General features: G+C 39.2%; 1 protein-coding gene across 8 annotated transcripts in view; it reads right to left on the reverse strand.

Moving 5' to 3' along the window:
- The window catches only part of LOC115207741 (paired box protein Pax-7), a 59,413-nt gene extending 45,329 nt beyond the window's left edge, over window positions 1-14,084 (reverse strand). For 2 of the 8 annotated variants that reach the window (XM_029775191.1, XM_029775190.1), the window contains exons 1-4: window positions 13,583-14,084; window positions 12,004-12,239; window positions 11,366-11,495; window positions 11,004-11,132 (exon numbers count right to left, since the gene is read on the reverse strand). In XM_029775191.1, coding sequence (XP_029631051.1) covers window positions 11,004-11,132; window positions 11,366-11,495; window positions 12,004-12,239; window positions 13,583-13,667 — 580 coding nt within the window. In that variant the 5' untranslated portion in view covers window positions 13,668-14,084. Of the gene's footprint in view, window positions 1-11,003; window positions 11,133-11,350; window positions 11,496-12,003; window positions 12,279-13,582 lie in introns of all 8 variants that reach the window. The other 6 variants (XM_029775187.1, XM_029775186.1, XM_029775189.1 and 3 more) reach the window with 3 other exon arrangements.
- Window positions 14,085-15,855: the final 1,771 nt, after the last annotated feature.

A 15,855-nucleotide genomic window follows, 5' to 3' on the forward strand; every position in this document is an offset into this window, starting at 1 on the left:
TGTTGACACCTGCCAGATCAGGCCGGGGCTGTTTGGGGCCCTGCGCTCTACGAGCTGGATGCTCCCCCTCTTTAGCCAGATTAAGTATGGGTCGCTGGGGTCACAAATCACAGGACTCCCTCTGATGTTGGGAGGCAGAGAGGCAGAGAACCAGAGACTGACGGGGCTAAAGAGAAGGGCTGGCCAGAGAAAGAGAGTGAAAGATAGAGAGAGGGATAGAAAGTGACACACCTTTCTCTAATGAAAGGAATGGGAATAACGTGTCTAGATGTATACAACAAGGTTGTTGAGCTATTTCTTCAAATATGACAGTAAATCAAAAGCTCCTCAGTAGTCTACTGTCAACTTTTTAAGAACATTAACAGCGTTCCAGACAGAAGATAAACTAAATATTGCTTTCCACCAGAGCAAAGACAGAAAATAAACGTTTTAAACACAGCTAAAACACAGCTAACCAGCGCATTGCTTCCCACTTCGTCTGTCTGAGATAAAACTGCTAGCTGATCTATTTTTTACAGAGGAAATAAGAAAATAAATAAATGTAGCGTATTAGATTGTCTTACCATTACTCTATGTTGCAATTTCCTTACAGAACTGACCGAGGAATGGGAAAATGCACTGGTGTTTTCTCCTGGAAGAAGGACAATCGTCAATTTGTCATATTAAGTTGAATGAATTTTAATAATGTTTTTCTTCATGTCAACTGGCTGTTACGTGTAGTATATCTAAGTGTAGAGGGAGAAAATCCCCCTGGCCATGACAGTCAATGCCTGCCCAGATCATTCTCCCCCTGCCTCTTCTCTGCAGATGAACATTAATGCAGGAAAGGAGAGATCTGAGCTGCAGAAGAAGAACCCTCTCCTTTTAAACTGTTGCTGTCCAGCCTGATCGTGTCAGTTTGAAGGCCCCATTCAAAAGTATTCATGCATCTGCCTTTGAGGCACAATGGCAGCTAGTTTATAAACTGTCTGCCCTGGAGCCCAAAGGCTTTAGTTCTTATTGTTTTCAGCCCCTTAATAAACTTTTTGGAGGAGTTCATCAACTCGCCTGAATAGCCTATGCAGCTAGTCTCAAGATAGAAAATAACAGAAGGTTCTTTTCTCCTCCCTCTTCTTTCTCTCTTCCTTCTAGTGTCCATTCGTCTGACAATGGAGAGACTAGGCTGTCAGACATCAGAAGGGGTTTAGTCCCAATAAAAGAAAAAAGGTATTCAATTAAAAGAAAAAATGCTTTCAAAAAGGGCATGGAGACAATTGAATTTCGACTGCTTCTAAACCAAAGAGAGGATGATTTAGTATATTTTTCAATGGAAAAAACACAAAACTATACTCAAAAGACAAACACACATACACAAACGTAGATAATATATTAGTCTCGTGGGGCCTGATCAGTCATGAAATAGCCTACACTTGATTTTTTAAATAACAATTTTGTAAACACACTAGGAATAGCAAAACATTTGTTTTTTTAGATACAGTACCAGTCAAACGTTTGGACACACCTACTCATTGCAGGATTTGTCTTTATTTTTACTATTTTCTATATTGTAGAATAACAGTGAAGACATCAAACATATGAAATAACACATAAGGAATCATGTAGTAACCAAAAAAGTGCCTGCCTGGTACTCAGCCCTCTATTGTCGCTCTAATCACTCTGACATCAATGCAAATGTAATCGAAAATCTAATCAAACACTTCATGAGAGCCCATGAGCTCATATTGGGCAACATTTCTATAGGCTATGCAATTACATGAGAAAACAGAGTCATGGCCTCTACTAAAAAGAGAAGGATCCCATCAGTATTCTATAGACTAGGCCTACTATATTTATTTCTCAACTTTCCTAATATTAAGAAAATTCCTTATCTTTACAACAGGAATATAGCCTACCTGGCTGACATGAAAATGAACCACGGGAAAAGCGTCCTCCATTTGCAATTTAAGTGCATAGATTACTTGTTTTTTTTTAACGCTGCCCCTGTTGTGACAGGTGCATGATAATGGTCCATTCTAAATCAAAACAAATTTCACACATACAGCACCAGTCAAAGGCTTGGACACACCTGCTCATTCCAGGGTTTTTCTTTATTTTTACTATTTTCTACATTGTAGAATAATAGTGAAGACATCAAAACTATTAAATAACACATATGGAATCATGTAGTAACCAAAAAAGTGTTAAACAAATCAAAATATATGTTATATTAGAGATTCTTCAAAGTAGCCACCCTTTGCCTTGATGACAGCTTTGCACACTCTTGGCATTCTCTCAACCAGCTTCATGAGGTTGTCACCTGTAATGCATTTCAATTAACAGGTGTGTCTTCTTAAAAGTTAATTTGTGGAATTTCTTTCCTTCTTAATGCGTTTGAGCTTATCAGTTGTGTTGTGACAAGGTATGGGTGGTATACAGAAGATAGCCCTACTTGGTAAAAGACCAAGTCCATATTATGGCAAGAACAGGTCAAATAAGCAAAGAGAAATGACAGTCCATCATCACTTTAAGACATGAAGGTCAGTTAATACAGAAAATGTCAAGAACTTTGAACGTTTCTTCAAGTGCAGTCACAAAAACCATCAGGCGCTCTGATGAAACTGGCTACCGTGAGGACCGCCACAGGAAAGGAAGACCCAGAGTTACCTCTGCTGCAGAGGATAAGTTAATTAGTGTTACCAGGCTCAGAAATTGCAGCCCAAATAAATGCTTCACAGAGTTCAAGTAACAGACACATCTCAACATCAACTGTTCAGAGGAGACTGTGTGAATCAGGCCTTCGTGGTCGAATTGCTGCAAAGAAACCACAACTAAGGGACACCAATAATAATAAGAGACTTGCTTGGGCCAAGAAACATGAGCAATGGACATTAGATTGATGGAAATCTGTCCTTTGGTTTGATGACTCCAAATTTGAGATTTTTGGTTCCAACCGCTGTGTCTTTGTGAGACGCAGAGTAGGTGAACAGGTGATCTCCGCATGTGTGATTCCCACCATGAAGCATGGAGGAGGAGGTGTGATGGTGTGGAGGTGACACTGTCTGTGATTAATTTAGAATTCAAGGCACACTTAACCAGCAATGATACCACAGCATTCTGCAGCGATACGTCATCCCATCTGGTTTGCGCTTAGTGGGACTACCATTTGTTTTTCAACAGGACAATGACCCAAAATACACCTCCAGGCTGTGTAAGGGTTATTTTACCAAGAAGGAGAGTGATGGAGTGCTGCATCAGATGACCTGGCCTCCACAATCCCATGACCTCAACCCAATTGAGATGGTTTGGGATGAGTTGGACTACAGAGTGAAGGAAAAGCAGCCAACAAGTGCCCAGCATATGTGGGACTCCTGTTGGAAAAGCATTCCAGGTGAAGCTGGTTGAGAGAATGCCAAGAGTGTGGAAAGCTGTCATCAAGGCAAAGGGTGGCTACTTTGAAGAATAAAATATATTTTGATTTGTTAAACATTTTTTTGGTTACTACATGATTCCGTATGTTTTATTTCATAGTTTTGATGTCTTCACTAATATTCTACAATGTAGAAAATAGTAAATAATAAAGAAAAACTCTTGAATGAGTAGGTGTGTCCAAACTTTTGACTGGTACTTTATATTTTTTGGTTTAAAAATAGAAAAATTCTATCACAGGTTAGAAAAACGTTTAAACATATGTTTGGGGTTTTAATATCTCTAGGACATCAGTTAGACGGGAAGCACACATCATGGGGATGCTATAAAATGTAATATTGGCTGTAAGCCATTAACCCACTGTTATACCTTTTAAACTGTGTAAAAAAAATTGCTAACTTTCAAGACGTTAATAGATGTCTATTCTAATGAATGTAATACCTAATTAGCACGCTCTGCCAAAGTCCATGCGCCGGCTGCCTTGTATAGCCCGCTGGATGGCCATATAATTGACACAGTAGCGGGAAAAGCCTGGAGAAAAAAGACTCTCCTTCGAGCAATCCAATTCCAAGCGTCCTCATGCTCATCCCCCTCTACGTCTCCTCAAAAAGGCTCGAAAGCCGTATTTGCTGGCCCTGACCAACCACCTACTGTTTCCCACCGATACACTTGAACGTTTAAACGCCCTGATTAGATCTGACAAGTTCAACGAGTTGGTTTCAGAAAAGGAAAAGCTGGTCAAGTTATGATTTCCGAGTCAGACTCACAGGGGATCCCTAGCTTACCCCTGTCAGCCTCGCTCTGTCGCCTCAGTCTCCACCAAACGGAAAGCTAAGGATGGCACAGAGGCATGCAACGACAAATACGATTATTGCTAATTAATAATGGATACCTTTAATCATAATAACAATCATAAAAAAAGAACAACAAGAAGAAGAAGATATATAATGATAATAACCATAAATAATTCAAACATAATACTGTGAGTTTACGCAATGCATTGCTCAACATTAGCTCAGGAAGAGAAAACGAACCAAATCTTTAGACCAAATATATTTCCTTTCCCCCCCCACCCTTTAATATTTCATGGGTAACGTTGCTGAAATCAAACCGTGTTATAACAAGCTGTTATATATTATAAGAATCCGTCATCATAATCACACAACTGCTAAAAACTACAAAAAGCTCAACCTAACCTGTAGGCCTTCTTGCACAGCAGCCGATAGGTCAACTGAAACCGGTGCTTTATTACAGAGGAGGCTTTGTTGGAGACAAATTATTGGAAAAGTTTGCTGAAAGAATTAAGATACCTTGAGTACCTGGGGCCCTCTCCCTGGGATACTAAGATGAATTACAGGGGAAACCGCAATGAGTTGGATTTGTAGGGGCCCCTGCACCCGTCAAATACCTGCACAGCGGTGTATAAATCAGCCATGCTGAAGTTAAATGGGGGCAAAAATGTAACTAAAATATGACATGCAGCATTGTGGGGACTAGTTTGGGAAAGTTTGGGATGAGTTACTTGTCGTATAATGTTATAAAATCGATTATTTCATTATTGTACTATAAGGAGATGGTCGATAGAGGGTAATCGATAGTCTATAGGCCTACGTGTGTAGAATACATGCAGCCCACTTGTTGCAATAAGCAAACTGAAGCGTTACAGGCAATATAGAACAAAGTAACATTTTACTAAAAAATAACAATTTCTATCTGTTTTCCATTATGTCATAATTATGTTGGAACAATAAGGTATCGATAAAGAATTGCACAAAAATAGGACTTGACTCAATATGTCTGCAGCACCTTATCATCAGCATTGAACATGTGATAGGGTCACCAAACATTCTAGTAAAAAATGGCTAAATACGACACAGACAGAAATGATAAGAACATCCTGCACACTGCTGCTATGAGCGGGGCCTTCAGGGATATACTTTCGTCATAATTTGGACCGTATGTCTTGGCCCGGAAATCGGTTCTGTGACTCCCATGCCCACTAAATACCGTGGTGCTAACAAGACGCCTTCAAAATATTGACCACATTAGGGAAATGGGAAATGAGTTAGTCTACAACAGATTAAACAGATAATCGTCATCATTATCAACAACGACGACGACAACATGCATGGATTAAAACTTCCGGAAATCTTTTAACTATAAAACAGTATAGGACAATATTTTAATATTTCTCAAGCATGAAATGTTAACCTTGAAATGATACTATTGTATCCAATAACAATGTATGATCGTAACCCTAAATGAGACGGGAAATTGAATCCTTTTAAAGTTATTAAGCAGGAAAGGATTATGAACTCGTCTTTATAAATGAGATAAAAATCCCCATGCCTTCGTCTGTACACTTCTCAATGTCCCCTAAGTAGCTGGAGAGGAAAGATTGTCCCTTATGGAGAATCCCACATTACAAGAGATCGAAAAACCATTATCCTAAGAAGTGTGCGCATGATAGGACGTGTCCCACGTGACAAGCAGTGCTTTAATTAATAGACCGGCAGGCTTGAAAGCGCAGTCTGCAGTGATGAACTCCCCCACTGGGCACAGACGTCAATTTAACGTATATTCTACGTTAGTTCAACGTAATTGAATTTCAATGACGTGGAAATAACGTTGATTCAACCAGTGGGACCATTGTGTTTGAGCCGTCACAATAATGTTTCTGATAAGCAAAAGGTTGGAATTCCAAAAGCTTCTCCATTTCTTCCAGTTAGCTGCCCTCGCCTAGGCTACGATCTATATTCCCTTGCTCTCTCTTGTCTCTTTTTAACATGACTGCGGAAAACGAAAATCCTGCACACAACACATTCGGGGTCCTCCTCAAATTCACAGGTCGCCAAAAACATTGGGTATAATTGCGCGTTAATGCTCCTCCCGAGGAGAGAACGAATCGAGACCTAATCGTTCAAAGGTTGTCTGTATAAATGGCCATCTATCCGTTTAACGTGTCCCATCGGTTGACTTGTGGTTGTTTGGAAATAATGCCAGGGGCTCTCCAGATGCCATTCCATTCCGCCATTGCTCAGCTTGTTTCAAGTTTCACGAGGGAAGACAAATGCAAACCATGACATAAATCACTATGTGTACAGATACAAATACGAAGAGTAAAAATAGTGGCGGCTAAATTATTAAAGGGGTCCATGTACTGTTAATTTAGGCTTGTAAACCATGACCCCTGCTAAATTTCGTTCACTGTCGAAGAAATCGGCTTCGGTGCAAACGATTGAACATAAATTAGAAAGGATTGTGTTTTAGAGAGCGCGGATTCTATCTTAGCCTGCCAGTGGTTGAATTGATTTACGCGTATTGAGACTCAAAATTCAGTGTCCTGTCAAAATCAAGAAAAAGCTTTCCTAACAACCTGTTTAAATTCCAATTAGGAAAAACGGTGGTTGGTTTGGGTAATTTGATTGCAGTGGAGGCTGCTGAGGGCAGGATGGCTCATAATAATGCCTGGAACGGAGTTAATGGAATGGCATCAAACACATGGTTTCCATTCCACTAATTTTGCTCCAGCCATTACCACGAGCCGGTCCTCCCCAATTAAGGTGCCACCAACCTCCTGTGTTTGATTGGTTCCAGGATTAAAACATGGTCTTTATCATGATTTTGACTGTCCATTTCCATAAAATAGCAAATTACACGCTACAATAATATACGCTAGTATTAAATTAATTGACATTATTTGACAAGATTTGGTAGGCTATAATTGATTTGAAATATTTTCAAAAGATTCTAAATAATGCACTTTCTTATAGGCTACTAGTTGCAATTAATATATTGGTTAGAATCTGAAATTATTATTATTAGGCCAATTATTAATTATATGATTATTATAATCTATTTTGTTATCAATAATATCATAATCGATATTATGATTAGCTGTAGCGAGGGCTTTAAGCTTTTGCCCCCTCTGTGTGCAAGAAATCCACCAATGTACATTCCAGTGAAATGTGTCGAGAGCGGGCTGCGGGGAAAGGGGAGGTTAATCCGAGTTTAATGCAGTGAAGCACATCGCAGGGTCTGGGCTATGATGGGTATGTTATCTCTGCCCAACATTTGGGTATCCCTCTATTTCAACCCAGCCAAATAGCTGGAAGAAAGTGCAGATGGAGTTACTCTCAATGCCCGAGGAAAAATAATAGCTAAATAACTTCCCCATACTTTCACTAAATCTCTCTCATACGCTAGCCTATTCCAGATGGATTTGTTTGAAGTGGGTTCTCGCTTCATTCCCCTGTCCTTCTCATTCAGCACGGCTTTAGACCCCGAAATATTGCTACATTATATTTCCGTAGACATAGAGTGTGTGTGTGTGTGTGTGTGCGTGCGTGTGTGTGTGTGTGCGTGTGTGTGTGTGTGTGTGTGTGTGTGTGTGTGTGTGTGTGTGTGTGTGTGTGTGTGTGTGTGTGTGTGTGTGTGTGTGTGTGTGTGTGTGTGTGTGCGTGTGTGTGTAGAACACACTAATTGTAATACTTATTTATTTAGGTCTTTACATATTTTAACTTGTTTTGTTTGTTTGTCATTTCAAAAAGGCTACACATTTTATGTTATCTCATAGACAATGTGATTCTTTTCTGTCCCTTTGTATATAACATCCTTGTTCTTAATCGGCACCCATGGTCATTTAATTGAATATGCACAGAGAAAGCGAGCCCGGAGCCTCGGATTGCCTGACACCACAGTGGCTCTCCGATGCTCTCTCTCATTATCCCTTCCCAACGCCCAGAAAGCCAGTCTGGCCTCTGTTTGATTAGATTGAGAACCTCAGGTAATCCGACGATTTTCTGAAGTGTCCATTGCCTCCACCTCGCCAATTCATGCTGGCTACAGAGGACCGTATGTTGGTTTAGTAATTGCAGATGGTCCCTTTTAAAAGAACGGTTTCATTCTTTCCCTGGCGGTCTGACCAGTCATCCACAAACAATATATCCAAGACTGAGAACATGCACGTTTGGCGTTTTATGGAACCCCTTCACCCCGTTGTTCGCCTATTGAGACTCGGCACCGTCATCGCAGCCCCTCACTATCACTCTGCCTTATCGAAGATGGCAGGTGGATGCTCTTTAATTGTGGAAAGCATATATGGATGGATATTCTTATCAAAATTAGATAATGAGCCTGCGTTCCGTTTACAAACGTGGAAGTGCAGTACAACTTTGTAAAATCTCCACAGACCATGGTGATCTAGCTCCATACCCTTATTTAGCCTTAGCCTATTGCAACTTGCTTGAAATGTTACAGAGGGGAAAAATCTGTGATGTAAAACTAAAATAAATGAATACACAAATAAATAAACAAATAAATACATGTAATACATGTAAAGATATCTGAAGTAAACCAGAAATCTCATGAATGTGTGCCCAGGGTGAGCCACTGTGAGCCCCGCTCAGAGATGAAAGTGGAAATAAATAAAAGGCTAAATTTAATCTGCTTTAAAACCCTTCAACACAACGTTTGTGCTTCAAACTCAGAGAGTGAGGGGCTGATTGGGGATAAATACATTTCTTACCATGCCTGCAAGCTATTACACCCCACTCCAACACAGCTGCCTATTCAACAGACACCGTTTCCATTAGACCTACTTGCTCTAATAAGTCTTAACGTTATTAAATGCAATTTGGATGGTAAACTGCATTAGGGAGAAGACGAATCTTTGTATGAATTAAAAAGCACATTTGGTGTTCTGAGTTAACCTATTGAGGACAGATCTGACGCGATCAATTCCAACATTCTGATGTGACACTGTTGCAAGCGAAATCATATCTCCGAATGAATAAATCAGAATGCAGGCCGATTCAATTGTTCGATGTAAAACGTGGTAAACGGACTCCTGTTTTTTATTCGTGTGTAAAGCATCGAATAAGAATGATACAAATGATCAGAAAAAATAGCAATAAGATTAAGATTGCACTGAAACATTCGGCAACAGTTCACCTTGGATTGCGACATGATAACATCTCTTCGAAATCAGAGACCGACATTTTACAATGGGTCAATTTGTCTGAAGTTTTAAGCATATCTGTTTACAAACGGAAAGACCAACATTTTTCCATGATTAAGCACACCATACAGAGCTAAAAAACACAATGGTCCGACCTCTAAATGAATAAATGGACACAAGCCATAAAAAAAAGAAAGAACCGTTTTGCACCATCAAATGCGCTTTCTCCTCCAACAGACTATTCCGTAATATTACAAAACTATCTACCAGCGGGGTGTACTGAATTATTCATTTCCCTTTATATCTACCCTGCCCTTTGTCCACACTTTTTTTATCTCTCTCTCTTTGCGGGTTTTTGAATGAGAATGGACTGACCCTTTTTGCTGCCCTGCTTTCTAGGATTTACCTTTGTACCTTGGAATCTTCACTTTAGAAAAGCGTCAATGGACGAGAGAGGTTGTGCGACTGAAGTTCATCTTCAAGTTTGAAGAAGTTTGGCAGTGTCTTTTATGGGGAAAAGCTTTTTGTGAACTCTTATCTAAACCCTATTCAAGGATGTTTGATCATCTTAAAGGGCGACCTTTGTCTCTTTCAGGAAAGGTTTGTATAAGCACTGTGATTTCTCTCTCTCCCTATAGGCTACTCCACGACAGAGCGCGCACTGACAAGTGGCACAATAGCACGAACCTACTAACTGAATGAAATGTTTCGTATAGGCTTATATAAAAATACAAATTAACAATGAATCTGAGTTATCTTAAAAGACTAGCTAAATAAATCAATAATGTCATGCATCCCTATTACCTAATGTTAGAAATAACATATTCACATTAAGAGTTTGTTTGTTTGAAAAATGTGTATTACAAACTAGTTAATGTGTGCATGCCTTAATATAATTGCCACGAGTATTAGATGAATATGGCTGCAGAGAAGTTTCCCTCTTCGTCTCAGTTTAACTGACAAGTGATGTAGCGCCTCTAACTGACTGTGATTGTCAAATGGGTCAACTGTCAGCTGTCGTTTAGGGGATCGTTAAAAGAGCGCGAGAGGAATTTGTCACATAAATAATTGAATAATTGAGTAAGGACTGGCTGGGACTTAAAAGCAGGAATGAATGCACCAATCTGTGAGAGGCTCTTCAGATTTACAGTAAATGTATAAGAATTTCCCAAGAAATATATAGGAAAAAACATTTAAATAAATTGTTGACCTAGTTGAAAACGATAAAAGATGATACAAATTAACAAGTGTAATAACTTAACCTCCAAATAATAATGTAATAATAATTAGTTGTATAATAGGAATAGGATCTACTAAAGTGTAGTAATAATAACAATAACAATAATAATAACAATAATAACAACAATAATAATAATTAGTTGTATAATAGGAATAGGATCTACTAAAGTGTAGTAATAATAACAATAACAATAATAATAACAATAATAACAACAATAATAATAATTATCGTTGTTGATGATGTTGCTATTGCAATAATGAATCATGGGCCTAATAGAGAATTATTGTGTGTGTATATGCTACCGTAGATTGTATTTTTGTTTAATACCACAAATATTAATGACACGATTTAGTCACAATTTCTAGCAAAATAAACGGACGTTTTTCTTTGTTGGCCTACCTTTATCGCCGAGAATGCCATCGATGCTATGCTTTGTTTTCTTTTCCCCGTCTTCGTCCTTCTTATCACTGTCGTCGTCGTCATCTTTCTTGCCGAATCGCGCCCTCAGAACTCGGCTGATGGAACTCACTGAAAACAAAACAAGCCTTGGATTACATTGAAGTCCTAGTAATTTTGTGTATACATGAATTATATATTTCTTGAAATTTATAGATTCATGTCAAGACATGGTGAACAATTCTGAAGTCACAAAAATAGAAGTAAAATAAATAAAAACTGCATTCCAAATGTGCGCATACCAGACTATAGTCTTACAGTAATCACCATAAGAAGGAAAAGTTGCTTACCAGATGAAGCCTCACCTGAAGGAACAGTGCTTCTGTCGCACACCCCGTCCTTCAGCAGCTTGTCCCGGATCTCCCAACTGAACATCCCGGGGTTTTCTCGCTTGTACTCTTCAATCCGCTTCTCCACGTCCGGAGTTGCTACCTGCTGTGGGTTTGACAATGTACAACGGCCAAACACAGAGAGGGGAAAGTCGAAGCAATTTTTAAGTCACATGAAGAACATGATCTTGTAATGTATATGGATACAAATACACATAACAAAGCTGATATATAGACTGGTTTCCCTGGGGGGGAGTTTGAAATGGAGGCACATGCCTTCTTTCGACATTACAAACCAAGGCCTATAGACGACTTCCTGATTGTAGGCCTAGTGACTTTTTTTGTTATCGAGTTGTAGGCCTATGGTTCATGTCTTCATAGGCTACCTCACAAATCATACCCACACAAAACTGCACGTATTTACTCTATGCAATACCTATAATCATAACTTCTAGACTATAGGCCTAACTAATGTTACTATGTTGAAAATGTTGCCTCATGCATGCAGGTGCGTAGAAGAAGAAGAAGAAGAAGACAGACACACGGATGGAAGGTCAAGGTGTATCTGAAGTTTGTCGATTGTGAAATAATGTAGAGACTAGTCCTCCACTCACCCTGGGCTTGCTGCCTCCTATAGCCCCGGGACGAATCGAACCGGTTTCCTGGTACCGACAGAGGATTTTGGAGACGCAACCATGGGAAACTCGTAGCTGTCGCGAGATTACGCAGGGTCGGATGCCGTGGTGTGCCATCTCTACTATCTTGTGTCGGATATGATTTGGCAGCGGCCTCCCGTTGATGAACACTCCACCGAGCTGGTTAACCCGACCTTGGCCCAGGGGGGTTGATACTGTTCCACAATAAACATATTCAGGTCCTGCATATTGTCCTGATGATATTGATATTGTTAAAGTTTAATGCGAAAGAGATCAAGTTAGACAACAATGCAATGACAAAGAGGGCAACGTGAAAATAGGCTTAGGATAAACAATTAAATATATGAAATTGGTTTGATGCTATATAATTCATTGATATCTTACTGAAAGTTATTTCACATAGACAATAATTTAAATCAAAATGAGTTGTCCAAGGCCTGTATAGTTCTTGACAATCAAATGCAATCAATTCAGATAGGCTACTCACATTCGCCTATCATAATGATAATTACAAAATTATAATATTAATAATAATCATTGTCGTCGTCTCAACCATGATAATAATACATTAATAATAATTGTATGGACGTGCCGAATAGCATTGACGTTTATGATAATATACCATAATGTAGGCACTTTCCAAACATATCCCACAGCCCATCCATTCTCACTAGAGAACGCAGACAAACTCATTCCCAGTCAGCCTGGCTGGCAGGATGTATAATTAGAGCCATAGAGCACTTGAGCATCCAATTTCGCATTCAAGAGGCACTAAAGAGTGTGACACTTTCCACCTTGATTATTCCTAGTCATGCTGTACAAATATTGATGTGATCCTTTGAGCCATCTCTTTGCTGTGTATTTTACTTCCATTTGTAGCAGCAGGATACTTCAACAAATCCTGGAGCGTCAGTAACTTGCAAGCTACGTGGTTTTGTGTATTTTCGTTAAAAGCTCTTGAGCACGAACGAACTCGCTGTGACTGGGAACGATTCCCATAAATACATGAAAATACAAATTGCTATTTTTCCGCGCATATGCTAAGATATTTTTTTGTATTTCCTCGCATAGTTTATCATTTAACTGATACAATTATCTTAGCAACAATGTCACCATTGGTTTGGTAACTTTTCAATAAGGAGGATAGGTCTATTACGCATTAAAAATTAAATGAAGTCAAATATTGATCATCCATATTGTCATTGAACATTTGCATAAAGTAAAAATGATAAATTATACTTTAAAAGTAGTCCTATACTTCTAAAATCAACATGTAGGCCTGTCAAGCAATGTTAGCCTGTCTACTCTGATATATAAAACAACAATTGCAATGTCCTTGTAGGTGTAAATAAATAGACAAATCGAAAACACAATTGCCTCATATTTCACAAAGATGAGCTACAAAAAAATTAAAACACAATTCCCTAATATTTCCTAATATTTTACAAAGATGAGCTATAACCTGCCTTCAAGCTGACGAGTTTGTTTTTCTTACAACTCTCTAGAAAGATTTTCCAAATAAGAAAATATGACATACCTTCCAAAGGGAATCCGGTGCGGGGGTAGTTCTGGCCTGGCGCAGGGCGCATCATTCGAGGCACTGTTCCTGGTAAAGTAGCCATTCTAGCTACTGGAGAAACACCTAGTGGGCACTGGTACCAAATTCTTACTCGCGCAAAGTCCAGACAAGAAAATGTAGGTCTTTGCGGATAGGATGTAACGAAATGTCTTCTCTCAAAAGGATAAAAAAATCGAACTATAAATCGTAGTCCCAGACAGAGAAACTCGTAAATACTAAAACCCCTCCAACATAAAAAGTGGTGATGTTAGTCATGCAGAGAAACGCCGGGGTAAAAGAAGACCCCAATAGTGAGGAGGTTTGTGGTGTGTAAAGGGAGGGGATACACCTTGCACTCGAATGTGTAAATGGGCAAAGGTTATTTAAGTCTTTGCCTTGATATACTTAGTGGTCAACAGCTAGTTTTCATAACGTCTGCTTGCTGGTTGAAAGTGTAAGTGGCCAACTTTGGCGCATGTTGTAGGAGGAGACAGAAGAGCCCGCCGATAGGCTCGACGGGCTTTCTTTTATTCATAATGGGAGAGTGGGTATAGCCACGGACCTGCCGACCAATCACACAATGGCATAGGACGTAAAGCACACATTTCGTTTTGAATTCATTGCATCACTACCTTTACTTTACAAAACAAAGAAAGTAAACTAAACAGATGTGATAGTAATCCTTGTACCTGAATAAAAAACGACTCCTTTGCTCTGTCCACACGTGAATCAATCGTTCAGAAGATGTGTGAATGTTATGAATACATATCTACATGTGTGTATGTAGGCTACATCAATATTCATAAAAGCACATTTTATGTTTGTGTATATCTATGTGTGTGTGTGTGTGTGTGTGTGTGTGTGTCTGTGTGTGTGTGTGTGTTAGGTTGTGTTTGTGTGTGTCTAGAAGACAGACGTTAGTAGCCTAAATTCCAGGATGAAATGATTTCTTCAGGTCAACTTTTTATAACATCAGACAATGATTTGAGGTGTAACATTATAGGAAAAAGACTACATTTAAAGGGCAAGGAAGGTTAAAGTTCACTAAATATTAGGCCTTCTCCAAAAGCAACTCTATTCCCTCGCGCATCGCTACCCACATTACCATGGGGATGGATTGGACCTTTAAGTTGAGGGACCGAGGTGTCTTAGCAAGCTTGAAGAAATCTGGCACAGCGGGCTATGACGCCGGACCACACCAATAAGCTGCATTCATTTATTGAAAGGGAACTTTGCCCTCATAAATCGTAGAAAGGGGCCCAACAAGCGAAACGTAAGTGGCCTAACTGTGAGTTGCAAAGCATGCAATGACCAATAATCGGGATTAGTAAAGGCCTATCTGGTATATATCTGTTTCAACGACTTTTCAATTGCATATTTAAGTAATTGTAATTTAATGAATTGAAACAATTGTCTGACGGGAAATTGTATGTACAACGCACTCAAACAATAGAAATGGAATATAATATAAATAAATATAAATAAAGTCTTCAAAAAAGTGAACTTACAGAGATGTAGGCTATTAGAGGTGATTTCTACTAAAAGTAGCTCACAGGAATGTATAATTCAAAATCATAATCTGACGTAGAGCTTACATTTTTAAAGACACGTTTTTGACATTTTTGCAAAGGCTAATTCAGTATGATCTACTAGATATCAATGTTCTCTGCTGCAGATGACACCTGTGGCTAGCCTAGGTTCCACGGACATCCGTGGAATTCAATAGCACAATATAGGTTAAGAAATGTCATTTTGGATGTTAACATTTTAACTTTCATTAGGCCTAAAATTGCGTGTCAAGAATGTCAAATCGTTTTAGTAATACGTGCAAGCTTATTGGTATAGCCTAGCACCCATTGTGGTAGTATAACAACAGGTAGGCATAAAGAACATTTACAAGAGGGATCTTTCGAATAGCAATAGCTTAAAGCCAATTGTAATAAAATGAATAGGTTAAAACTATTACATTCTTAAGTAAGAAAGAGTTGCGTGTGTCAACTCTGTGGGCCTGCCGTGCATAGAAAATTGTGTGACAATCGCCGTGGAAAACACTCCTGGTGGAAGGCAATTTCACAAATAATTTTTGCAACAATTAGGGAGTGTGGAGGGGTGAAATGGCGATTTCACATGCAGATGCGCCGGTGGGGAGGACCTGGTACCCTGCCGAATAGCTACGACTCTCACTCTCCCGCTTTGGTTTGCTTCACATGGGATAAAAAGGCACAAAGAGCCCGCCTCACCCTCCTGGGAAG

Source organism: Salmo trutta, chromosome 14, assembly GCF_901001165.1.
Source record: "Salmo trutta chromosome 14, fSalTru1.1, whole genome shotgun sequence".
NCBI lineage: Eukaryota > Metazoa > Chordata > Actinopteri > Salmoniformes > Salmonidae > Salmo > Salmo trutta.